Source organism: Geotrypetes seraphini, chromosome 10, assembly GCF_902459505.1.
Source record: "Geotrypetes seraphini chromosome 10, aGeoSer1.1, whole genome shotgun sequence".
Taxonomy (NCBI): Eukaryota; Metazoa; Chordata; class Amphibia; order Gymnophiona; family Dermophiidae; genus Geotrypetes; species Geotrypetes seraphini.
Genome location: NC_047093.1, coordinates 75868941 through 75896418, shown reverse-complemented (window position 1 = coordinate 75896418; position 27478 = coordinate 75868941). Strand labels below are relative to the sequence as shown.

Genomic DNA, 27478 nt, shown 5'->3' with positions numbered 1-27478 from the left:
GATACTCAATTTTGGGAAATCAATTTGAGGTAAAATCAACAGGATATTCGTGGCTTCTATTCCACTGTCTTATGACATTGTTTTATTTGGGACTTTTATTAAAACCTAAGAGTTCAATTGATACAAAAACAAACAAACCAGACTTATTATTATGACGGGGGTGGCCATGCAGTTAATAACGAGAAACTGGAAGAACTTGTGACAGATTGAACTTTACTTTTTGGTGGGAAACTCTTTGTCAATATTATAGATATGAAAGAATGAATGCTGAACAATTGGGACATAATAAAAAGTTTAAAGAAACATGAGGTCCATTAGCGGCATTTGTTAAAACGAATTAATCGAATAAACCTGTAATTCCTAGTTGATTTTTACACACATCCATGGGGGGAAGGGGGAGAATGTACGTTGTATGCATTAATATTTGTTTGGCTATAAGTGCTGTTTAATGTATTTGATTGTATATTGTTTGCACTTTGTATTTGATCTGAAAATGAATAAAGATTTACAAAAGTAGTTTGTAACACAAATGTAAAATATTTTAAATTTACTTTTCCCTTGCATTTTAATAAATAAGATATTTTTTTTTGTTCAGCTGTGAAATAGTGTTGTGTGTCATGCATGAATATTGTTAAGTATATTTCAGCATAAAAGTTGAGAATTGCTTACAAAACATATGTTTGGGTTTTAGCTGGAGAATACCTTAGCTCCCCCTCCCCCCATGTATGAAAGAGAAGCATGTGTTAAGCACCAGTGCACATCAATACATAGTGACAAACCATTTCACATTTATGGGTTAATTTTCCAAGCAAAACTTGTTAATAAAATTCTTATTTCCAAGATGATGTGTAACTCTGTAGATAGGGACCTACATCTAGACACAACGTAACAGCTTTATTTCATTAGAGTTAATTTGTAGAAATTTTTCAACTCCAGTACAGAATAGTAAACAGGATGCCATGAGAACAGATGCTATTTAAAAAAAAAAAAAAATCTCTAGTCTTTGTCTTCACTTGATAAAAGTTTAAAATGGTCTCTGGGGTGAATTGTAGGCGTTAAAATTGAACTGGCATGTAAACAGGAGTGCAGTTGGTGGCTGTTTAGTCTAGGGAAAAGAAAACAGCAGGTTTTAGCTAGAGGGGACAACAGCTTTATTTCCCTCTTGGTCTTCAACAACTAAGCAGATGTCCTACAATTATTATTTTACCTTTTAGTAATATATTATGCCTTTCCTATCCTCCCCAGGTATGTGGTTGCTTCTTTCACAGATGTGCAGGTAGGTTTGTCCTAATTCCTGTGGGTTTTTACTTGGCGAATACTCTAGCTCCATCTGCTGTCCGGTTTTTGTTTGCTACAGCAAATTTATTTAGCTTTATCTGTTTGGAGGGTTGTTGGGGTTGTTTTACTTTAACATCTTTGTTCATATCTGTTCTCATTCTCCACCTTTTTAAGATCTGTACAGTGCTGTAGATGTGTGCACCACCACGGACCGTGTTGGGTCCCTTGGTTTACCTTTAAGGTGGTGGTTTTAACCGCAATCAATTTTATGATATAAATAAACTTTGCCTGTATTGTTTGTGTGTCTGCAGCTTTCCTTGTTTTGTCTTCACACTTTTCACTGCAGACCCTGTTGGTTCTTCTTTTTTTGTTTGTGATGTGTGCACCCCAGTCATATGGACTCTAATTATTTCCTATAAAATATTTTTCCCTCATTGGTTCACTTTTATTTTTAATTTTAAGTCCATATTATAGATTTCATCGTGTGTGTGTGGGGAGGAGGAAGGGAGAATGCTTTACAGCACAGAAAACTGGCGATCTTTTAGGACTGGGGAAGTACAGAATTTTTCTTCCCATTGAATACTAAATGACACTTAGTACTTTGGTAGTGCTACCCATGAAATAAGATGTGGCCTTAAAATTTTCAACGTAGCAACCTAGATGGCAATGGGGAAACCTGTGAACTTGAGACCTATTAAATGTCTAGTGATTTTTTTTTTTTTTTTTTTTTTGGCAATGGGAGTGGGGGTTGTGCAGACATATTCCCAGAAGTTAAATAAAAGCACTGCCATATATAAGTTCTTGGCCTCCTGCTGAAAAGATCTAGGATATGGTGTTTGTGGTGGTGGGGGGGGACAGAGGGATGGAAAAGAAGCTGTTCATCCTTCTGACTTGGAGTTTTCCTCCTCTTCTACTTGATTAGAACCATATCACTGAAGTCCTGCAAAACGGGAAGGATAACTGGTGGTTTTCAGGGTCCAAGCTTGTGGCAGCTAAGTTGCTGTGAGACAAATGAACTGTGGTAATGTTTGTCACTAAGGGCCAGATTCTCAAAAATCGGTGTTAAATACTAACGGGCGCTGTCGCATGCGTTCTTGTAGTGATTTCAAAATCACTTGTGCAAATGAGGTCGGCCGACAGCAGCGAAGATTTGCTAAATTTGCATGTGCCCATCGCTGGTGATAGCAATGGGCACATATGCAGAATAAAGGCAAAAAATTGAGCCACAAGTAATCCTCTTCCGCCAAGCAACACCCTCCCCCGGCATCAGGAGAGATGCCCACTCTCTCCCACTGCCAACTGACACAGCCGCCAACCCTCCTTGGCAGCAGGAGAGATGCCCAAGTTCTCTCTTCAAAATGGGCCTTCCCTTCCCCGGTGCATCATTGGATGCACTGGGGAGGGGCCCGAGGCTCTGATTGGTTTAGGTGCTTTAGGTGTCTAGGCCAATCGGAGCCTTAGACTTCTCCCCAGATGCATCAGTGAGGAGCCTAAGGCTTTTATTGGCCCAGGATGTTTAAGGCTCTTCCTATGGGTGGGGCCTTAGGCGTCTGGGCCAATCAGACTTAAGCTCCTTGCTGATGTATCTGGGGAGGGACCTAAGGCTCTGGCCCAGATGTCTAAAGCCCCACCCAAATTCAAGATTAAACTAAAAACATTCTTATTTTAAGACTCATACCATAGCCTTTAAATATTTCCTTTTCAACAGCTAGCAAAATGTCTTATTAAATAAATGACAATTTTGCATGAGGTAAAACTCTTTTTATAGTTTATAAATCTTTCCTTTTGGCTAAGTCTTAATACTATTATAATTTATAGCTAAAGAGACATATGATCAAGAAACTGTTTTACTTTACTTTTGTGATTATGATAAACATACTGAGGGCCTCAAAATATTACCTGGTGGGTCACATGTGGCCCCCAGGCTGCGAGTTTGAGACCACTGCTTTAGATCAATAGTGTATCGGCCATACAAATCTGTACAAATGGGTCCAGTGACCTAATCAGGTAGGGTGCCCTATTTCTCTACCTTAATAACAATGTAAAATGGAACCAGAAACCAAACCCAACTCGGACTGTGTTTTGGCTACAAAGCCTGCATCAGGAGTCCTTAAGAATCTGTTTTAACAAATGGCCAAAGTGTAGTTAGGTATAAAATGGAGCTTGTATGGTGTCCTGGCAACTAAAACAAGACTGATGTGAAAAGTCAATACACTATACAAACTCTGTTTTATATTTAACTATACTTTGGCCATTTGTTAAGTGGATTCTTAAGGTCTCCTGATGCAGGCTTTGTAGCCGAAACACTGTCCGTGTTGGATCCGATTTCAGGTTTCACTTTACATGGTGGTGGCTAAAGTATAACTTTTTAGCTTGAAGGCAAATGAGGCGGTGGGACGACCAGGGAAGGAAAGGGTACATCAAGGAAGACAAACAAATCGCAGACAGACTAAATTCATTCTTTGCGTCTGCCTTTACAAAGGAAGACACTGCAACAATTCCAGAAGCAGTGAAAGTGTTCAAAGGAGTAACAGAGGACAGCCTTACCACAGTAGACGTGGACTTGGACCAGATATACCGCCAGATCAACAAACTCAAAAGCGACAAATCCCCTGGACCGGATGGAATTCATCCGAGAGTCTTGAAAGAGCTAAAAGTGGAAATTGGAGAACTAGTCCAAAAACTTGCCAATCTGTCAATCAAAACAGGGCAGATACCAGACGACTAGAAGATAGCGAACGTCACGCCGATATTCAAAAAAGGATCAAGAGGAGTACCGGGCAACTATAGACCTGTGAGTCTCACGTCGGTCCCTGGGAAGATGGTTGAGGCGCTGATCAAGGATAGCATAACCCGGCACCTAGACACACACGACCTGATGAAAGCCAGCCAACATGGATTCAGGAAAGGGAAGTCATGCTTGACGAACCTACTTCAATTTTTTGAGACAGTGAACAGACAAATTGATAATGGAGAACCGGTGGATATTATATACTTGGATTTTCAGAAAGCGTTCGACAAAGTTCCACATGTAAGACTCCTCAGGAAACTGCAGGGCCATGGAATAGAAGGAGATATACTAAGATGGATAGGCAAATGGCTGGAGAACAGAAGGCAGAGAGTGGGCATAAATGGGAAGTTCTCGGACTGGGAAAATGTGACTAGCGGTGTGCCCCAGGGCTCGGTACTTGGGCCCATCTTATTTAATATCTTCATCAATGACCTAGAGGATGAAACATCCAGTGAGATCATCAAGTTAGCAGATGACACAAAGCTATGCCGGGCCATCAAATCACAGAAGGACAGTGAAGAACTCCAGAGTGACTTGAGCCGATTGGAGAATTGGGCAGATAAATGGCAGATGAAGTTTAATGTAGAAAAATGCAAAGTGATGCACTTAGGCAGAAAAAATAAGGAACACAAGTATAGTATGTCAGGTGCAACTCTGGGAAAATCTGAACAGGAAAAGGACCTGGGAGTATTAATCGATAGGACACTGAAGCCGTCTGTGCAATGTGCAGCGGCAGCGAAGAACGTGAATAGAATGCTAGGCATGATAAAGAAGGGAATCACGAGTAGATCGGAGAAAGTCATAATGCCGCTTTATAGAGCGATGGTCAGACCACACTTGGAATACTGCGTCCAGCATTGGTCTCCATACCTAAAGAAGGATATCATACTGCTAGAGAGGGTGCAGAGACGAGCAACAAAGCTGGTGAAAGGTATGGAGAACCTGGATTACGAGGAAAGACTTAAGAGACTGGGGTTGTTCTCCCTTGAGAAAAGGAGACTACGAGGGGATATGATCGAGACATTCAAAATACTGAAAGGAATCGACAAAATAGAGCAGGATAAAACATTATTTACAATGTCCAATGTGGCACGGACAAGAGGACATGGGCTGAAGCTAAGGGGGGACAAGTTCAAGACAAATATCAGGAAGTTCTGCTTCACACAACGAGTGGTGGACACCTGGAATGCTCTCCTAGAAGAGGTAATTGCGGAATCCACCATTCTAGGATTTAAGGGTAAGTTAGATGTACATCTCCTTATGAGTAGATATTCTCCCCGATAATCCTATAGGAGGTAGTAAATTAATGATTGACATTCTGCATAAACGCCCCTCCGGGACTTGTGGTGGTGTAGGGGATCGGGCGGTTAGCCCCTCCCCTTCACATTTCACTTCCGGGTTTGGGAGGATTTAAGGTTGATGTTTATCACGCCGCGGCCATTTTCAAAGAACTTCACTGGGTGGTCATGTCGTGAACAATTGGCAGAAAAAAGGTAGGCAAGCATGGGCATTATTTATAGTGTGCTTGTTGTTCATTTTTACTTAGCGTTTTTCCTACTACAATAAGATTTTCTTATTTTCTTACTGTAGGGATAGTAGCCCTGAGGAAACCCCCTCTAAGGGTGAAACATGTTGGCTCATTAATCCCTTGTTAGTCATCAACCACCAGCCAGCTAAGTATTCTATTTATGAAAAACTTCTTTAAAATATTTATTGTTTTAAAATTAAAATAATTGAAAAATAAATAAGAAATATATACACACACTATATATCGACCCAATGACGATTGGGTGCATAAAGCCAGAAGATATGATATTGTGATCTTCTGGTGGCATCTCTGAGGGCGAAAAATCTATTGAAAAGCTCTCTTTGGCACAAGGCATTAAGGGTGAACTAACGTTATCACCTGGGTTGTACTATAGATACCTGGTCCTTGTGAAAAACTCAATTCACTATATATAGCCAGATATACTAATTCATCTCCTTATGAGTGGCATGAAGTGACATGGGTAGGGGTAGGCTAGATGCACTTCTCTTTACGAGAAGCTTGGAGCTATATGGGGACCAAAACTATGCCAGGGTACACCTGGCGGGGCCTCCGCGTGTGCGGATCGCCGGACTTGATGGACGTAGGGTCTGTTCCGGAGATGGCGCTTCTTATGTTCTTATGCTCCTTTTTGTACTTTGTTTCTTTGTTGTTGTACTATTTCTCTACCTCCAGCAGATAGTGCTGGTTCTTTGCCCTAGACCTAGCTTTCTGGTCTACTGCTGTGATTTACTGTCCTGGCTGATAGATTGGTATTGGGGTGTGCCCATTGGGTTCAAACACAAAGGTTTGGCTCCACAGTCCCCAGTCAGCTTTTAAGAGTGCCTGCTAGGTGGCATTCAGGCTTGGTCCTTGCCTGTGTGAGTATAGGCCCCTGCCCCCTTTTTGTTTCTCTCCTGTTCAGAGAAATAGTCTTAAAAGGCAGTACTAAGCCACTTCTAGATGGATCAAAAACCAGAAGCTTAGCACAGCTGCCAGCCCCCTTAGTGACACTGGGGATATGGAGGAGATGAGCTTTTATTAAAGGTCTGTTGGTCCTACTATTGATGAGCCCTTGGGACCCATGGCCCTGAGGAGATTGGTAAGAATAGCACCCAGTTTGTCCTTAGCTGCTCTTCTATGAGAAAGATCTTGTGACGGAGGCTCTTGTGTGTTTTGCTGATGCTCTTGGGCCCAGTTGCAGATGGTGGCAATGAAGAGTCCTTGGGGGATATGCTCAGTAAGATGAAACAGCCTAGAGCAGCTTTGGGCTAGATGGGTCCCAAGGTTGGGATGCTTGTCGGGAGCATCGGATAACCTAGTGCATCCTCTTGTCTAAAGGATAAACCATATTTATCTGATGCTTTATTTCGTAAGCATCAGGTTTCTATTCTCAAAAAAACATGCAACAGCAAGAAAATGACTTAAGTTTAGTTGGGTTATGATATTGTAATTCCTGGAAATGCCCAGCATCTTTTTCTATAAGCCAAATAGAACTTTCAGTGATGCTGTCTGGGAGGCACTGTTTGTTTTGTCTCCCTGCTGTACTTACCTTGTTTGTTTATATTCTTACAAAGATTATATTTCTTCCCCTTTTTTCCCTAATGTATCGGTTTATGTCCTCCTGTTAGTTGTAAGTGTTTAATTCATGTTTTAATTTGTATAATTGTTGGATTGCTAGTTGCTTAGTAATTCCAGATAAGTGATTTTATCAAATTTTATTAAACTTTTATTAATCTTTATTAATTTTCAAAACTAATACAAAGTGCCAGGAATTATATGGACATTAATAATAATTAAAAAAAAGCACTTAAATTCTGTCAATAACAATGCAGAAGAAAAATATCCCTCCCCTCCAACAATTTAATCAAGAAATAAACCAGAGAGATCCCCCCCACCCCGTCCTGGATAAGTATAAAAACAAAGGATCCAAGATGGCCACAGACCCTTCTGGTTGAGTAACACACCGCAGTCTTACCTCCAACAGCTTTAGAATTGCTGCCCGAGATACTTGTTTCCTCTCCATACCAAAACGGAGAGGACGCAGTGCCGCTGGAGCCTCGCAGCGGTCTTCGGCAACATAGAGGAGCTTCTTCGGCGTATGCAGGAGACACCCCGGGCGTCGAGACCCGCTGGAGAAGCTCTGGAGGGGCGGAACGGATGCAATCTTCTTGGGCTTAGAGACAACGTTAAGCCCTTATGCCAGAGCACCTCCCCCTCCTCCTCAGATTACCAGCTCCCCATGAGAGGAAGTGCGTCCGGAGCAAGGGCAGTACTCTCCATCAGAGGCCATAGATAGAAGAGTGGAGAGAATGGAGACAAACTCCTGTTTGCAGGAGAGTTTGGAAGAGACCGAGAGTCCAACAACTGTAGGGGTAAAGCGGGGACATCAGCTAGTGAGACTTATAATTTTACTAATGTTTCTTATATTGAAAAACCCAGAGAGGTAACCCTGGATTCCCTATGGAATCTGGTGGCAGACTTGGCAAAATCAGTTAAACCCCAACTGATTCAGTTGGAAGAAAGACTTAAAGTCCAAGAGATTATGGTGGGGAATTTGAACGTTGATTTTGATGAATCAAAACATTCCCTAGAAAATATCTGCCAAGAATTGAAAGTTTCTAAACAGATTAGAGAAACACTAATTAAGGATAATATCAATTTGAGAAGGAAGCTGGAATCCTTAGAAAATACATCTAGAAATAATAATATCAAATTAATCAACTTTCCGAGGGTTGCAACTGTTCCCTCTAAGCTGAGCAGGAGTCCTCCACCCACAGTCTCACCAATAGAGGGTGTTGTTTTACTGTCACATTTTCAATTGTGAGGGACAGGCAAGTTCTGCAGGACTCCAGGGAACATACCTGTTCTTAGCGACTGAAAATATTCCACCCCCTAGTGGTAGTAATGAAGCTGGAGGACACCTGCTCAGCTTAGAGGGAACAGTGCCGGGGCCGGGCCCGTTATATGATGGAAATTTTGGAAATTTCTGAAGATATGTTGCCACCACTTTCGCAGGCTTATTACCTACCCATTAAAAGAGAAGAACAGCAACGACAACAAGAAAGGGACCAGCAACCATTAGATGTTACAGCAATATTGGAACTTTCTGATATTGAAATGGCTACGCCGGTGACACTTTTGATTACAGTAGCCTTAGTACCAGATAAAAACTGGTTGCGTAGGCTTTTCATCAAAAATAGATAAAAGTTTATGGGGCTTAAAATATTGATTTTTCCAGACCTGGCTTGAGATACGTAAAGGAGACGTGAATTTCTTCTTTTAAAACAAGGGGTTATAGCTTTGGGGGTAACCTTTTATTTTCGACACCTTTGTAAATGTGTGATACAATATCGTATGAAAAAATATGTTTTCTTTGATCCAAGCCAGCTGACAACATTCTTATCTACAGCACCTCAGGTTTAAGGGGAAATATGAGGGCGAAATTGATTATTTGTTTTCCTGTCTCAGTCTAAAGGGCTTTTTTTTCTTTATATAGCAATTTAGTTTGATAATATTACTTTAACTTTCCACTAAATATACCTTGGATCCTTATTGTAGACTTGAGTTGAAGTTAAGCTATAATGATTTTCTTTTCACTGATGTTTGAGATGTTAAGAGTGAATATATTATTGCCTTATTGGCTTACCTTTATCTTTCTGAACAAGTGATACTTGATTTGTAATTTGAAAATGATAGATAAATTAAAAAAAGTATTAAAACAAACAAAAATTTAAACAAAAACTACTACAGTGGAACCTTGGTTTATGAGCATAATTCATTCCAGAAGCATGCTCGTAAACCAAAGTACTTTGTGCACAGTGTGGCTTATGAGTTTCCCTATAGGAAGTAAGGAAAACTCACTAGATGCATTCCACCCCCCCCACCCCCCGAGGCCAGCAGCGCTGCTCCAAATCCCTCCCCAGTGATCCAGCATCCCCCCATGATCCGTCATCCCCATGCTCATGTCGCCCCCCCCTCCCGCCATGATTTGGCATCCCCCATGCACCCACCCACCCAAACACATTGGCTTACCCCCATATGGCACCAGCACCAACACACAGTACATGCCAGTGCTGGTGCCCGAAGATCTGCCATCTTCCTTTTGCTGGGCCTTGAGTATCTGCGCATGCTCAAGGCCTTCTAGTCTCGCTCTCTCCGAGATTCTTGTATCCAGGCAATGGTGCACCAACAGACATGCTGCTATTATGCAGTATGTTTAAAATATTAGGGTTTTTTTAACCTTTAAAGCACTGGTTCTGTGACTTCTTCCTATTGATTAGACATTCGAGAATTCTTTCCTTTTTATAAAGAAACACTAGCTAGTTTTGGTGACCTGTCCTCCCTCCTTTCATTTCTACTCTACCCTATTAATCTGTCTGCTTTCAAACTCCATTTACTTTTAAAAGGGAATTCTTTATTGGGCAATTAATACAGATTCACTAAATCTACAGCTTTAAAAAAATTGCGAGTAGAGGTGGTTTGTAAAAAAACATCTTGTTCAAGGCAAAATTATAACATTCTTTCTTTTGGTTTTTTCCTTGTTTTTTCCTGGTATGGTTTTTATTTCCTTTGTTTCAGGAAGGTGCTAGCATTAACAAGTCTTTGCTGACTTTGGGGAAAGTGATCTTGGCTTTATCTGAAATGTCCCAGTCAAAACGAAAGATATTCGTTCCATATAGCGACTCGATCCTTACCTGGTAAGGTATCAAAAATCAGAAAGGGATGGTAAAAAGGGATACAGGGATAATCACATGGGTCAAGTCTACAAACAATTCTCATCATGCAAATGTAGAGATCTTTAACAGAAAATCCTGTAGCTGTTGGCCCAATTTGAACAAAAACCATGTACCTTGGCATTCTGTGCTAGTTGTACAAAGTGCATTTACAGTTCATCTCCACTGGAGGGTGTGCAAAGATGACTCAAGAGCATGTTCAAAATCTGACTCTGGTATTGTTTTACTCTCCTTCTGGATGTGCATTTTTGATGGGGCCGTTTTTGTTACAAAATGATTAGTGTAATTTATCAGTTACGCTGTCATTTAGGCCTTTTATATGTCTGTTTCTGTATTTATAACTAAAAGACTGGAGTAAGGCCAAAATTCTTTGCAGGGTGTTTAAAGTTTGTTCAAATAAAGAACACTGAATAATGAAAATCTATATATTTGGCCAGGGACCATGCTATACAGTGCTGGGACTGGCTCGATACTATCCAGCTAGGCCTCTAGACAAGGGAAGGGCAACCTTTATATATTATTCTCTTTGAAATTCTGCATGTGCAAGATTGCAGTTCACATAAACAGGCCTAAACTGGAGGATGAAATGACAGCATGTGCAGAATTCTATGGGCCTCGAGGGGGTGAGGAATTCTGCATTTGCGGGAGTAATATACAGAGGGCCACAAGAATGTCGGTAATACCCCAAGAGGGATGTAACTTTACATAATGGTAGAACTAGCAATGCACAAAGTGCCATGGATATTTTGTGACTTCTAATAATAAGTAAAAAAAAATTTAACTAGAAATGATGGAAACTGCTAGAATGTCTATTCTGACACAAATTTGTTATACGATATATAAAACTGCCAAAACTCAGAAGACATGATTAACCAACCCTATGGTCTTGGGAGCCACATATAATTCAATGGCAGGCTACAGTCAGCCCATAGACAACAGACTCCCATCCCCTGTTCTAGACCTAGACAGCTAGATATCCAGACATAGGAGAAGCTGGGTACTAGATAGAAGTATGCAAATCTGTGTGCTTATTTATACAGGGTGACAGAACTAAAAACCATTTCTTTTCAGGTGGTAGTGTGTTTTTTTTTATTTTTATTTTTTGATGTGGCAGTATTTTGTAATCTGTAGATATCCCTGGCATCTGTAGTGGTATAAACTGGATTTACCTAGACATGTCGTCCTTTTAGAGGACTGTCCAAGTGTTCGGATGGGTTTTCAAAACCTGACAGTTGTCTGGGTTTTGAAAACTGTTGAGCTAAGGAAAACCATGATATACAATTTATGCACTGGAATTTATGTTCATTTTATGTCATTTGTTAAGGCTTTTGAAGGAGAGCCTTAGCGGTAACTCAAAAACAGCTATGATTGCCACCGTTGGACCAGCAGCTAGGAATGTTGATGAAACACTGAGCACGCTGCGCTATGCCAGTCAGGCATGAAACATCATAAACATTGCAAAAATCAATGAAGATTCAAATGCTAAACTTATTAGAGGTACCAGAAAAACTACAATGATCGAGAACATCTCCTCCTTTTATCAGACTACTGAGGAAAATTGTGCAAAATATAATTTTTTTGCTTTTTATTGCCTTCATATATTTAAGACTTTATGCTTATTTTTAAGGCTGTGTACATTTTCAATATTTGGTTTCACATCAGTTTTTTGAAGTTAGCCAAGTGTCCCTAGGGCTGCAAGTAAAGAGGACTGCAATTTATGTATGGTGGGGAAGGGGATGTTCCCCATTTTTATAAAATTCTACATATGGAAAACCTATTCTAGAATAATCAGCATGTGCTCACCTGCACAATGGCACGTGCATAGGCTGCATGTGGGTGTTCTGAGGTAGCTTTTGGGTGTAGCTGAGACTTTAAGTTGAGGTATATGTATACTTATCTGCTAATGGTCTCTCTCTTTCACACACCCCCCCCCCCAAAAAAAAACAAAAAACAACCCCTTCAGGGCAGTTGTAAATTTCTATGCAAGAGATCCTAGTTTGTAAAGCTTGTTCTCTATATGCACATAGTTTGGTCCTGCTAGATACCTTTCTAATTTGCCACCCCCCCCCCCCAAAAAAAAAAAAATAAAAAATAAAAATAAATTCCCATCTGCTTCATTACTGCCAATGAAAGGAGACAGGCTAGGAGCAATATTGGTATCCTGTGCCAGCTGCACCTATGTAGTCATTTTAAACTATTCAAAGTTAACCAAAACCTGAAATACAGGGAGAATCTAAGAGATCCCAAATATATATATAAATCTCGCCCTTTAAAAAATGTATCGACTCTTGCAACAACTATGATTTTACAATGTGAGAGAAATCAAAAAAACTTCTAAAAATTTACTCCAGGCAGATTTAAAACGGAAGTAAAAGGTTTATAAATGAAGCAGTCCTCTAATAAAAGCATCACTTTGCTACCTCTGCTCCATCTGAAACAAAGATCTCTCTGCTTTAGCATTCATAGTTTTTCTAATGCAACAAATCTAGAATTCAACTGCTGCAGAAGCTCAGTACCTCGTGATGGGCAGAGTAATCAATTAGACTAATTCTAAGCCCTGGAGTTTGAACAACTTAGACTCAAGATAGCTGTCGTTATTTTTTAGAAGCATTATGAAATGCTTAGATTGCCTAAACAGATGGGGTTTAAGCTAGTAGTACATTCCTTTAACAAGCAGCTTCATGAATAAATACACCTTAACACAAAATCATATTTGCAACTTGCTACACTCGCACTCACAGGCAAGCACATTATTCCTATGTTATGAGATGCTGGGATATAATTTTTATGTTATCTATGGTAGGCAGAAGTTACCAGATAGCGTCACATCCAATCATTTGTTAGAACTGACATTACTTTATAAACTTCAAATGCAGTTTATATTCCTAACCCTCCCTCTTCCCCCCCTCCCCCAATTAGCAGAATTATCTGCAAAGCACAACAAAGCAAATGTGGCAGCATTTCATCTCCCAATAAATGCTATCTGGGGAGAGATGTATTTAAGGACCAGTTGAAAAAGTTTAAGCATTACCATTTTTTTTTTTTTTACTATTTACTCGAAAATAGTGCTGCCCGATTCACTGATTTGAACTGATTCGCCGATTAACTTCTGTGAATCATTTTGAATTGAATTATTCCTCCCACCCCCAAATTGGATTCACCAGTTGAGTGACATACCTCCAGGACCTCCTAAAGCAGCAGCGGTGGTGGATGGCTAACAGTTATAGGCTTGTTTGTGGCTTGCCCCACTAGGGCTTTACTCAGCTATGTCACTGATGACGTGACAGAGGGAAGCCCTGGTGGGGCAAGCTATGAATAAACTTGTTCAGAGCCTGTGTCCGCTAGCCATCCACCACCACCACTGCTGCTGCATTAGGAGAACCAACGGTATATGAGATCTCGGGGGCATGGGAGGGGGGAGGCGGTCAGAAAATGCTGCACAAGTGGGTGGGAAGGACAGAAAGTTGCCTGTTAAATGGTGGTCCTGGACATTTTATACACTTCCCCTTCCCCATTCGCAGTTTCTGCACTCGCGGTTTCAGATAATTGTGATTTTTTTCTGGGGAGGGGGAAAATAAAAAAAACAACAACATATTTTTGACCTCTCTGCCGCCTTTCTGGCCTTACCTGGTGGTCTAGAGGGCTTTCGGGGCAGGAGCGATCTTCCTACGCTCCTGCCCCGTGCAGATCGCCATGAGGAAATGGCTGCTGGGAGTTCCCGTAGTCTCTCGAGAGACTAAGGGAGTTTGTTAATTTGCTCCTGCATTGCCTTGCTTCATCTTTACACTGGTTATCCTTACATGGCAGCAGTGATCAGTGGCATGTAAGTGTTAAGAATTTGGATCACAGCTGATTAGAGGCCAACCAAATCAGCCTTGTTGTTCAGTTTTGGCTAAAATTGAAACTGTCGCTAAAACTGTCCGAAACTGAAACTGATTTACCTTAAGTGAGAGCTTAAGTATGGTTGTGTGAATGTGAACCAGTGAGAGCTATTGGGGATTGTTGGCTTTCCATCTATAGTCCTCTCTCAACCCACAGTGTTTCAAGTCGGAATACAATTTAAATAATGATTAGACTGCATTTTACCTCCAAGCAAAGTAGCCTACATACACATGAACTGTAGCTAATGAAAACTGAAACTAAGTCAGTGTTTTTTGCAATATTTGTGCAGCTCTTACTGAAAGTTGATTGGCCTTTTCTGTGGAGTTAGCTCGTTAGGAGCTTATCCCAAATTTATAGACTTAACATGCTTTTAATTTTGAAATTTTAGCAAGAATTTATTTGGAGCATACTAGCATATAATGGCATATAGACTATTATGCAAGATTATAATAACTGCATTACTTGCAAGATAGGCCCAGGGAGCTTCAGTGTGGAGGAAGGCCTTAAAAAGGGAGGAAGGAGTCTGTGAGAAAAGGCAATCCCTGTTGAGGGAGACAAATGGGACAAAACAACAAAATTTCAGCTTACACTGAAGTTGTCATTTTTGGCCCAAACTGAAAAAATGACAGAACCCCCCCCCCCCCCCCATTTCACTGAAAGAAAGCAGAAAAGATTTGAGTTGGCTTCAGCGCTGTAGCCAAAATCAAAATTCAGTTGCCCTCTAAACTGATGATTGCTGTAGAGTTAGTGACATAGGGAAAAAATTTATCATTGTTCCTGCTCCGTGAGCTCGGTCCCCATCCCTGCCTTGCAAACTGTCAGATCCCATCCACACAAACGGAGACAGCCCAACCTACCTGAACAACCGCCTCATCCAAACTACCTCAACTAAACATAGAACAACATACACCCCATTCACACACCCGCCAATCAAAGAAATTAAATGGAAAAAACTATACGATGGCCTCCTAGCCACTCAAGCAGCAAAACTAGATAGCCAAATCCCCAATCTACTGATAACTACCTAGACTACAAGATGTTCAGAAAAGAAATAAAAACTTTACTCTTCAAGAAATCCCTGAAACAGTCTTAACATCACAAATACCTTCCTTCTTCCCGCTTCACAGATACTACCTTATCTACTCTTTACCTTCACTAGAAGTGACCAATGATCTTCCTTTGTAATCTACTGTTTAACTCTTTTATAATCCGCCAGGTAATGGTGGAATAGAAATCTCTAAAGTAATGTAATAGTTATGATTTTATACTGAACTTATTTTATTACAGTATAAAAAGAGACCATATTCTGTACATTTTATAAACACAAATAATACAGAGCAAGGATCAACAAAAACCCTGTCTCCCCTCACTTTCACAAATATCCCCTCCACTATTGTGAAAACTGAACAAACCAAATTACTACAGAATGCTACATAGAAAAATCAAGCTAACAGAATACTTCAATCACATATGGCAGGAATAGTGTTAGGGGAGTACAACTAATAATAATAATAATAATAACTTTATTTTTCTATACCGCCATAGTCAGGTGACTTCTAGGCGGTTTACACTGTAAGAAGGCTGGACATTCAGCAAATAACAAGAGGTCTCAATACAATACAATAAGTCAACATACAATACAATACAAAACAATACAATACAATACAAAGAGTATGTATACAACACAGTACAATATAATACAACGAGTCTAAATATAATACAATACAATAAGTCTAAAGACAACACCATACATAAGTCTAAATACAGTATCGTACAATGAGTCTAAATATAATACAATAGTGTAGAGGGGAAAGTTACAGATTGGAGTTCAATGGGTAATGAGTAACTGAGTATTTCTTTAGAACTTCCATTTGAATTGGAGTACTATGGATAGTGAATATCTGAATACATGAGGGGCATCTTGAGAGAAAGAAAGAAAGGTGTTTAAAGGGAGGGGAGTCCTAGTGCGGGAGGGGACAATTTTAGTCAGTGAATTTTTCGAATAGGGCGGTTTTGATCGATTTGCAGAATGCACTGTAAGACAGGTTGGGTTCGTTTATGTAGTTTTTCAGCCAAACTTGCTGTCTGTTCGCTTGGAACTTAAAGGTTCTATCCAGGAATGATTTGTATCTGCAGCCCGTAATCTTTGGGTATGCAAATATGTTTTTATTTCTGGTCGCTCGTGTGGGGTTGTGTAGGATGAAGTGAGTTTGTAGGTATGAAGGTGCTAGTCCCCAGACTTGCCTGAAACAGGTGCAAGCAAATTTGAATAGTATTCGCGCTTCAATTGGAAGCCAGTGCAGCTTTTTATAGTAGGGGCTGATGTGGTCGTTTTTTCTTAGTCCGAAGATTAGTCGAATGGCGGTGTTTTGTATTAATCTCAGTTTTTTTATTGTTTTTTGTGGGATGCCCAGGTAGATGATGTTGCAGTAGTCAAGAATGGATAAGATCAGTGCCTGTACCAGCAACCTGAATGATGTTGGGTCAAAGTATTTTTTTATGGACCTTAGTTTCCATAGTGTGTAAAAACATTTTTTCACTAGTGAGTTTGTGTGGTCAGTCATAGTTAGGTGTGTGTCTAGAGTGATACCAAGTATTTTTATGTTATTAGAAATTGGGTATTCGTGATTGTTTATTTTTATCGATGTTCTCGTAATTTTGTCATTAGGACTAGCCAGAAAGACTTTTGTTTTTTCTGCGTTTAGTTTTAGTTTGAAATTAGTGGTCCATTTATCGATTTCGGTCATTACGTTTGAGAGGTTGTCTACAATTTCTTTTGTGATGTCATTTAAGGTGATTAGAATGGATATGTCGTCTGCGTAAATGTAGTGTATTAAGTTTAGTTTTTGTAGGAGGTGACCTAAGGAGGATATAGATGTTGAAAAATGTGGGCGATAGGGGGGAACCTTGAGGCACGCCTGATGGGTTTTTCCATGGTTTGGAATAATTTCCATTGCTGATTACTCGGTAGGATCTGTTTGATAGAAATTCTTGGAACCATTTCTTTGCCTTTCCAGAAATTCCCATTACTTCAAGGCACAGTAGCATGATTTCATGGTCTACCAGGTCGAACGCGCTGCTGAGGTCTAATTGTAGAATTAGTGCGCTTTTGCCTTTGCTAAAGAGATCATAAAGGTGGTTTAGTAAGGAGGCTAAGACAGTTTCTGTGTTGTATCCTTTCCTGAATCCTGATTGGTGTTCACTAAGGATGTTAAATTTGTCCAGGTAGTTTACTAGTTGAAGGTTGACCAATCCTTCCTGTATCTTTGTGAAAAGGGGAATGCTTGCTATGGGTCTGAAATTGGATGTCAGAGCTGAAGAGGTTTTCTGATCTTTGGGGATTGGAGTGATTAGTATGTGTCCCAATTTTTTGTTTAGTGTTCCGCTTGTGAGGGCGGATGTTAGCCATTCAAATAGTTCCTTTTTAAATTCTAGAGGGGCAACTGTCATGATTTTAGGGGGACATGCATCAAGTAGACAGTTAGATTTGGTGTATTTGTTGAAGAGATTTAGGAACTGATGCCAATTTGGATATTCGAGGTGGTCCCATATCATGTCTACTCTGGTGTCTTGGTCGTGAGGTTCGAGGTATTGAAGAGCATTTGTTATGGTAGGGGGTAGAGTTGCTCTTAAGTCAGCGATTTTATTTTGAAAGAAGTTGGCTAGGGTTTGTGCCGATGGAGTGGGTTCATTGTCCTTTTTCAGTATTTGTGTTGTATCGGTTATTGTTTTTACTAGTTTGAACAATTCTTTGCTGTTTATTTTTGAAGTACCAATTTTTTTTGCATAATGCTTAGTGCGTTTTTCTTTGATCAGATTTTTGTATGTTTTCATTTTTTGTTTCCAGTTTGTCTTGTCTGACTCATTGTTTGTTTTTTGCCAGATTCTCTCCAATTTTCTTAGTTCCTGTTTGGTGGTTAGTAGTCAGAGAGCCCTAAGCCAGCTGGAAGCTAAAGAAGCACAGCCTGGGCTTTGCGGTCCCCAATTATATCTAATACCAGCTCTAGCAGGATACATATTTCAAAATCTGAAATATTCTAATCACAATATATGAAATAAATTAATTTTTTCCTACTTTGTGTTATCTGGTAATTTTATTCTTCAAATCACATTGGCCTCGGGCTTTGGTTTGGGTTCCTTCTGTCTTCATCGTGGCATGGCTGGCTCCTGAAGGTAAAATAGGCACAAAAGGAGCTGGGGAGGAGATGCTGAGTCTGACACGGGCATAATTTTTTTCACCACAGGAGCAAGACTTTTCACCGTTTCTGCAGGGCGGTAAAAGGTCTTGTCCCCATTCCTGCGGTAAATCAGTTGCACATGTCTCCATTCCTGCGGATTTACTGCAGTGACCAAGGTTTACAGCGGTAAACGGTCCCCTTGTCATTCTCTAGAGTTTTTGATAGTATGGAAATGCCCCAAGGACCCTAGGTTTGATTTCTCCTGCTGTAGAGACTAAGTTAAGGTATTCCAGAAATGTGCTTTTAAAGAGCCCCAAATTTCAAGGGGAATGAGATTTTCCTAATAGAGAAGAGAATTAAAGGCCTATTGAGACTTTTTTTTTTTCTTTAAATTTGAACACTTATCTTTGCTGTAGATCTAAAAACTGAAATTGAGAAACTACAGTGCAGCCAAGGAATTGACATGCTGAAGTATGAAGCACGTCTTCAGGAAATAAAATCTTTAAAAGAACTCCTTTCTGCCCAGGAGAAAGAAATGGCAGAGACACAGAAGTAAGAAATTTTAACTTGTATAATGTATATAGTCATCCAGTTGGGCTTTGACTACATTTTCCAATTAACATCTCATTTAGGTCCTGGCAAGAGAAACTGTACCTGGCAGAAAAATGTAAAATGGAAGAAGCTAAAGAACTTCAGGTATGATATGGCTCAAAGTAATTCACTCTTCTGATCATACCTTGATGTAAATAGAAATTAATGGAAAATCGCATAAAAGGGATGGGCAGCAAGAATTGTTCCTTTTTGTGTTTCCGGGGATGTGTGTGTGTTTGGCCATTTTGTTAATGGGAGAGAGACTGTGCACTCTGGGAAAGGGAGCTTGGTTTTTCTGATAGTATGTGCATGCACAATGGATTACATGGGCACCCCTTTTGGGTACACTATGTGGAGAGGGGGGGAGGAGTGTGTGCACTCTTTGGCAGTGTATACTATCAGTCTGTTATTGAGGAAGACATTAAAAGGCACGGGGGAAGCCACTGCTTGCCCTGGATCAGTAGCATGGAATATTGCTATCCTTGGGTTTTGGCCAGGTACTAGGGACCTGGATTGGCCACCATGAGAACAGGCTACTGGACTTGATGGACCATTGCTCTGACCCAGTAAGGCTATTCTTATGTTCTTATCATATTGGTAAACCAAAAACATGGCATGCATTTGTTTTTCTTCTTGTTTTATTTGACATGGGGTATGCCATTCAATTTCCCATGGCATTGGAATCGACCTATCTCTAGCAATTCATACTGGGATTTTGCATACCATTTTGTGGTTATTGGTAGCTGGTATGAGCATGTAGACATGTGCTCAAGTGCAATGAGATGGTGTATAAAGAATATTGGGAGAGATGCTCAACTTAACAGAATCTAAGCATCCCGACCATGAACGATGTCATACAAAGATGTTAACCATCAATTGGAAGCGAAGATTCAAATCCAGCCACACTTTTTTTTTTTTTAATCAAAAGCTGGTAAATCAGAAGATCAATTAATGTCCAAATACTGAAGGGACTAATTGCAAAGATAAGCATCGAACTGGAAGCTCACACAATGAACATGTGCTTCAGGTGTTTTGATAATGCAACAAAAGTAGCTGGCTTATAGAAAGGTGGTCAATTGAATACTCGAGCTGCAATGTCAGTTCATGTTACTTTTTCACTGAAATGTCTTGGTGATACTTCTGCATGTTGGTAAGCTTGGTCTCGAGGCATCAACTTTCAACCATTTTCTTGTTTCTGTCCTGATCTAGAAAGCAGGGGTATGTTTTAAAGTTGACAACAGGCTTCCAAACTTGGTGAATCTAAAGACCCTCAGCTGTCTGAAGTACTATTCTTTATGATTAAAGAAGGGCAGACAAGAGTGGGGAAATACCATCCTAACTCCAATAAAGAGATCCAGCTGACAGGGGCGCTCATTTCAGATGAACACTGGTAACCTATGTTAATAATATTGTATGTACAGTATGTAATAAAACACAACCGTTGTTACAATGGCTATTGAAGCCTTTGCTCAAATCCCACTCAAAGCAGTACGATGTGTAGGTTTTGTTGAGCTGCTGCTGATTTCTTTCTACAGAACATGTAGAGAACAGTAATATTGAACTGCTTATCCTGGAAAACTAAAAGCAGAATTTTTGACTTATACAAATTTAGCTACATCTACTATAGATATCTTATCCTATATGATGTCTGTATCAAGTTCTGACACACATGGTGACCAGAATTCAAGAATACATTGGATAAAACATCCCTCCTGCCTGTTTTTTTGTTTTTTTTTTTGGGGGGGACACAGAGGAGATATTGATGTTCTGACACATCATTGAATTGCAAAGAATCATTCATTTAGGGCCTGTTTTACAAAGCTGCGCTAGCGATTGCAGCGCGGTAACGGCCCCGAAGCCCATAGAGATTTAAAGGGCTTCGGGGCTGGTTCACTTTTGCATTGAATTGCACAGAGCTATTTTAAAACTCACAAAAGGAGGCTTTTTATGCCTATGAGGTTTTGTCCGGTCTGGCCTTGAGCCGCTTAGGCGGCTGGCTTGTGCTGTATTTTCTGAGGCTTTTTCTTCCTTTTTGTGTTTAAATTAACTTGTGCATGCTAAGCTTTGATGGGTTATCAATGTTAGTGAAGTCCTCACTCAATGTACTGTTTTTGGTGAAAAGTTATTTTGTGAAATGTATACGTGGGCCTTTTTATATACCTAGGCAGTGGGATGTCTTGAGTGGTCAGTCTACTAAAAATGCTGGCTCCTCCTATATCCCAATGGCTTGTTTTGTGTTTTTTTTTTTTTTTTTTAATGGTTCAAAAAGATAGATGCACATTTGAAAAATGGCCATTTTTTAAATAGATAAGACATTTTGCAGTTTTGAAAATGGGCATGTTCTTAAAATGTCTAACTTCGGATTTAGCCATTATTGAAAATGGCCCTCTTTATCGCTTGCATCTTGTCTTAATTTTTTTTTTTTTTAAATTTATAATTTTGAATACTTTATAATATCCAACAATTCAAAAGAAAAAAGGAAATCACATAAAACAATACATAATCAAATCATACATACAAATCTCCTTTCAAGCCCACATTAATGGGGAGCATATCTTGCTATTTCTAATAAAATAAAGTTCAAGAAATATAAAGGATAATGATTCTTGGTTCATATTTAATGAACCCTGAGTCATTCCTTAAACTGGAATACTATTATATTAATTCTCCTCATATTTCTCAGTAAGGTGAAACAAATCTCATTTCTATTTCTTTTCTCTTGCAATTAAGAATTGTTGTAGTTGTATTGGATCCCAAAAAGAATATTCGATATCTTGTAGTTTAATCATACATTTACAGGGAAATTTCAGGTAAAAGGATGCATCCAGTGCCAACACTCTATCCTTCAATTTCAAAAATTCTTTCCTCCTCAACTGTGTGGTTCTGGATACATCGGAAAAATCCTGACCAAATCTCCACAAAATTTTGTTAACCTATTTTTGAAATAAAGTCTCATTATCAACATTTTATTCATCTCGCTCTTGCATGTTATTACCAGGGTGGACCGAGTCTGAATCACATCCTGTGTATCTTCTAGAAATTCAGTCAAATTTACCTCTGGTGTGGTCAGATGGTCCACCTCCTGGGCAGATTCAAGTTTTTTTGGAGGAATATAATAATAATTGTTTATTGGAAAATTCTCTGCATTGGTCATTCCCAGTACTTCTTTAAAGAACTTCCTTAATAAAATCTCAGGTGACAATAAATGAGTTACTGGAAAATTGACCAAGCGTAGATTTTTCACTCTATTCATGTTCTCCATAGATTCAATTTTAGAGTGTATTACTGTTGAATCTTTAACAGCTGATACAGAGACAGCTTGCAAATTATTACATTGATTTTCCACCACATTTAGTCGTTTATCCAAACAACCTAAGTTAGCATCCACATTTTCTAATTTAGAAGAAAATGACTGAGAGTAATCTCCCATTTGCTTCATCGTTGTCCTGAGAAACCCTTCAACTCTGGATATACCTAACCATAAGTCTTTTAAGGTAATATCCTGTGTTTCTTCTGTTCTTGTGCTTTCATCCACTCCACCAGAAAATGTCAAAGATTTAGGTATTTCAGCATATACTAATTTATTTAAATGGGTGGATGAAATCACTTGAACATCAGATATAGTGGGAATATAACCCCCACTATCACTGGGTACCGGATGAAGGGGAGGAGTACGATTGAGAGGACTTATTGAGGCTCCTGACAAGGAGGAATCTACATCTGGTGGTATCACTGGTGGATTGTCCGAGAGTAATAATAAATGTCTGTCCATTGGACCCGATACCACTGGTGTAGAACTTTTAGGTTTTATCTTTCTTTTTCCCATATTCTGAAGTCATGTAAAAAGTTATAGAAAGACTTTATATATTTACCAACCGGCTTCCAGCTCCCAGGCTCCTCGTGGCTCCTCGTGGCTCCCAAGGGGCCTGGCGTGCCCCTTAGGGCATGCCCCTTCGGCCACGCCCTGCGGCCGCAACCGCAGTGGCGGCTTGGTTTTAAAGCTGAAGAGACGGACCCGATGACGTCAGGGGGTCCGTCTCTGTAGATGCTTGCCAGCTGAGGAAAATCAAATGCAAACCGCTGCTGCAGGAGGCCAGGAACCGGCGAAAATCCCCTCGAGCAGTACTCCACACTGAAGAACAAGGCTCCCGGTTTAGCCGCAGCGGCGGCTTGGTTTTAAAGCTGAAGAGACTGACCTGATGACATCAGGGGGTCCATCTCTGTAGATGCCTGCCAGCTGAGGAAAATCAAATGCAAACCGATGCTGCAGGAGGCCAGGAACCGGCGAAAATCCCCTCGGGCAGTACTCCACACTGAAGAACAAGGCTCTCGGTTCAGCCGCGGTGGCGGCTTGGTTTTAAAGCTGAAGAGACGGACCTGATGACGTCAGGGGGTCCGTCTCTGTAGATGCCTGCCAGCTGAGGAAAATCAAATGCAAACCGCTGCTGCAGGAGGCCAGGAACCAGTGAAAATCCCCTCGGGCAGTACTCCACACTGAAGAACAAGGCAACCCTTCTTAATTTTTTTTTATTTGACCAGAAACCTTTTTACTAAGAAAATGTAAGGTGTGCTTTAGATTTTAGAACATAAGCCATGCTGAATTGGACCAAGGTCCATCTGAGCCCAGCTGTCTGTCCTAGATGTTGACCAGTCTGGGCCGCAAGCATCAGGCAGATCTGAAAAGTATGTCTGACTTTCTCATAGCTGCTCATGCCCAGAGAGAGACTTGGGCAAGCTACTGCTAGTCTTTTATGGACACTCCCCCTAAGGACTTGTCTAAATCTTTTGATCTCCCTATGTGTCTCTTTGACCCCATTCTCTAGCAACAGATTCTGAAACTTACGTTCCATGAAGTTTACTCTTATTAATATTCAAAAGGTTTATCTGAACCTTATTAACAAAACTGCTGCTTTTACATTAGTGATTCCTTCACAATTGAAAGTTGCCTTCTGTATCACGAGACCTTCAATACATTTACCTTTTATGTACTAATACATCAGAACATTTGACTCCTGATGTAGGCCTGTTTCCCCCCCCCACCCCCCCGAGATGGTCACAAATGAGAGCATGACGTGCACACTTATGTGCTACCCCCCCCCCCTCTTTCTTGGAGACATGAAGTCTCTTGATACATTCAGAAGGATACCTACCGTAGCAGTATTGTTTGTCAACATGGATGAGCAATATTGAATGTCAGTTTGCTCGATGAGCCTCAGATTTTAGGCATCAAGCAGATGGTATGCCTCTGCCCCTCAGGATGAAGTCAACAACCACCATCACTATCTTTTTGCTTCTTAGTGATGTTTGAAGGAAGGTAGAATCGGGGTACTGATTTCTTTAGGTTGTGGTGATTGATGCCTAGCTTTCCTCTCTGCTTTCCCATCACCTCCATTTCTCCACCTATTTTCATGAAGGATTTAACCTTCAGGCATCTTGCACACAGTACCAGTCTCTCGCCATGAGTCATGCTGTCTATCTGAATACCAGCAGCAGACCTATCAAAGTCCCTATGTTCTTCCTGAGCTATACAGTAAGTCAAAATAAGGGACCATCTTGTGTGATATCAAATATATGTAGTTCTGCTTGTTTGCATATTTCCTTTTAGGGTGTGCAGCAGTTTTATCCTTTCAGATTTCTAAAATGTAGGTATAAGGGGTGAAATCTAGTGTATTTCCATGTAGCTGTCATTCAAATATTTTTTAACGTTGCTCAAAGCCTCTTATTGCTGATTGGGACTAAGGGTGTATTGGTTCAGTTTTTACCTTAACTCAGTGGTTCCTACACTTACCAAGAAGAAAATTTTTCAGATTATCTAACAAATATTTATATGAATGTTGCATGCACTACCTTATTGCATATAACTGTTCTCATGCAATCTATTGTGTATATCCTGAAAATCTGATTTGTTAGAGGTTTGCTAAAAGATTTGGGAGCCACTGGTCTCTAGCTTGGAATTGAAGTTTCATGGTGGTCATCATAAATCTGAAAGAAGCTTCCACCCACCCCCCAATTCTATTTTGCAAAATTCTGGTCCTGTTCTTCTTAGCCTTGAACTAAAGGACTGCAATCCTCCATTGTATAAATTAGCATTGTGATGTACTGAAAGCTGTATTACATTTAATAAAGCTACATAGAATTTTAAATCTTCTGTATGGTCACATATGTTCATATAAATAATGCATCTCACTAAACCAGCCTGGAAAGCATTCGTTATCGGCAGCTGGTAACCTGCTGAGTGGAAAATAGTCCAGAGTGACACAGTTCAGTCTGTGTGGACACAATGTACCCGTCAATTGAAAGTATAAATGGGCAATTAATGAAACTGAATATGTGGCGAGCATTCAGTCACAGCAATAAAAGGCATCTGGAAGAACAAGATTAGGTTAAAATATATGTAGAACTGTTAAAACTGTGGTGGGTATTTTTGCCTTTTACCAAATGTGAAGGGTGTGTGTATGTTAAATTCTTGAAGCTTTTTATTTTAAAGCAAGGCAAAAGTGGTCCATTGATGATGATGGAAAACTATTTTCCTCCTGGTAGAAGTGAAAACCAGTATTGTCACTATGCCCCCATTCATTATGGAGTATATGAATTTGGGGATGAAGAACTTCTGTGTTTCACAAGGCTAGACTTCTGTTATCTACGAGTTTCTCATGCAGGTTAGAGCAGAGGAGGCAGCCCCATCAACAATGGGGTTGAAAATGATGATTGAGGTTCTGACATCAATGGATGTCAGAATAACGTGGTAGAACCACAAGAATCAATCATGGTACAAAAGCCCATTATCCAGACTTTTTGTATGTCTAAAATCTGAAGTATCCTTGGGGGGGGGGGGGGGGAGCATAGGAATACATAGGTCTAATTTTTCAGCTTTGGAGAACAACCCTCTACTATTTTTTTTAAATTCCATACCAAGTATGTAGAAATCATAAATAGCCAAAAATCAAACCAACTGATTAGAGGCAGATTTTATTTTATTATAATCCAGATTTCAGAATGAATAAATCATGGCCAGAGTTCTGGGACCTGTCTATTGCAGATATTTTGAATTATAACAGTTGGATTTTATGGTTCCTCTTGCTACATTAACTCTTCTACTTTCATTGTAGGCATTTTTATTAGGGATATCCTGGAAACTTGACTCTTTGGCCGCCTGTATTGACTAGGAGTGAATACCACTATTAGTCTACAGGGACATGAGAGATCACACAATCATACACAGCACTTCATTGCTGTTAATAAATCAGTTTTGTTACCTTGTAGTAATGTATGACAGATTTCTAGCTGTTATGACAATCCAGGTCAGAGGTGTTCAACAGCCATCTAGGAAGATCACAAACTATACATGTTCATATTGGCATGCCCTACTCCTATGGATATACCAGTTTGTCTTACATAAACTATCCATTGGATTTTCTCTTGAATCAGGGGTTTGTATTTGGTTACAGTTGGGTAGACATAAGATGTTTGTCTCCATAAAAAGGGTTCCAGGACCCCAAACTCTTAGAGTTGCCCACCTGTACAACACCCAGTATGAAGAGGTCATGTCTGCATATGATGGGCCCTTTTTTGAAGGGAGCAAATGAGCAAAACATGGAAAGCAATTCATCAAAAAAAGTTTTAAACTTTTTTTAATAGGCGAGGATTTCAAATACTTGCACTTTATTTGTATTGGAAGAGAAATTAATGTGGGGCATTTTTGTTTGTTCCATCTTTGTTTAGGAGAAGATCTCTCAATCACCAAACATCTGAAAAGCTGCTGGGAAAAGGTATAGTTGGTCATTTTTTAATTTTTTTTTTTACCTCTCACTGTGAGTCGTCCTTATTTGCATCTGAAGTGTTAGAAATATTTGCTTCATATTTTTTTGAAGACTTCAATGAACTGGATCTTACCGAGTCTTGTTTATCTGAATAAAACATATTTTAAATTAAAGATGCTCATATACTTGTCAGATTTAAGATCCTTCAAGACATTTAACACTTAACATTCAACATTCTTCAAACTAATATTTTACCTCTGCTAAATGAGCAACTAAGTTGGTAATCATAGTGCTATAAAGTGGCCTTTATCTTTGAGCAGGTTATTATTATTATTTTTTTTAAATAACATTGATTTTTGGATGCATTAATGTATGATAAATTTAATATTGTCCTTACTGAAATTCACCAAAAATTAATTGAAGGTAGAATTTCAATAACCTAATGACTATCTGAATAATCAAAACGAATGTGAAAATTGTGCAAGGAAACTGTAGTACTTCCCCCTTCTCCAATAAAACATAATCCTTCACTCTTAAATATGGTTATTGACTGATTTTAAATTGTGATCAGCCCTTCTCCTTGAAGGCTACTTATATCACTCCCAAACTTGTCCAATTTTTTTCTTGTAAAGCATTTAATATTGCAACAGATGATTTGACAGTGTTAAAATATTCCCATTGGTCTGATGCCAAAGTAGAGAGCCCTTTCCTTTATTCATGGTTTCCTCATGTATTAT

The 27478-nt window shown here is 39.7% G+C and overlaps 1 protein-coding gene across 11 annotated transcripts in view; it reads left to right on the top strand.

The window, feature by feature from the left end:
• ADGRD2 (adhesion G protein-coupled receptor D2) overlaps window positions 1-27478 on the top strand; it is a 408458-nt gene that overhangs the window by 44080 nt on the left and 336900 nt on the right. For 7 of the 11 annotated variants that reach the window (XR_004540974.1, XM_033962424.1, XM_033962423.1 and 4 more), the window contains exons 3-4: window positions 1246-1276; window positions 26704-26750. Coding sequence is in view for 7 of the 11 variants with exons in the window: in XM_033962424.1 (XP_033818315.1) it covers window positions 1246-1276; window positions 26704-26750 (78 nt within the window). In the remaining 4 variants the exon portion in view is untranslated. Of the gene's footprint in view, window positions 1-1245; window positions 1277-20233; window positions 20372-26703; window positions 26751-27478 lie in introns of those variants that run through there. The other 4 variants (XM_033962432.1, XM_033962430.1, XM_033962428.1 and 1 more) reach the window with 3 other exon arrangements.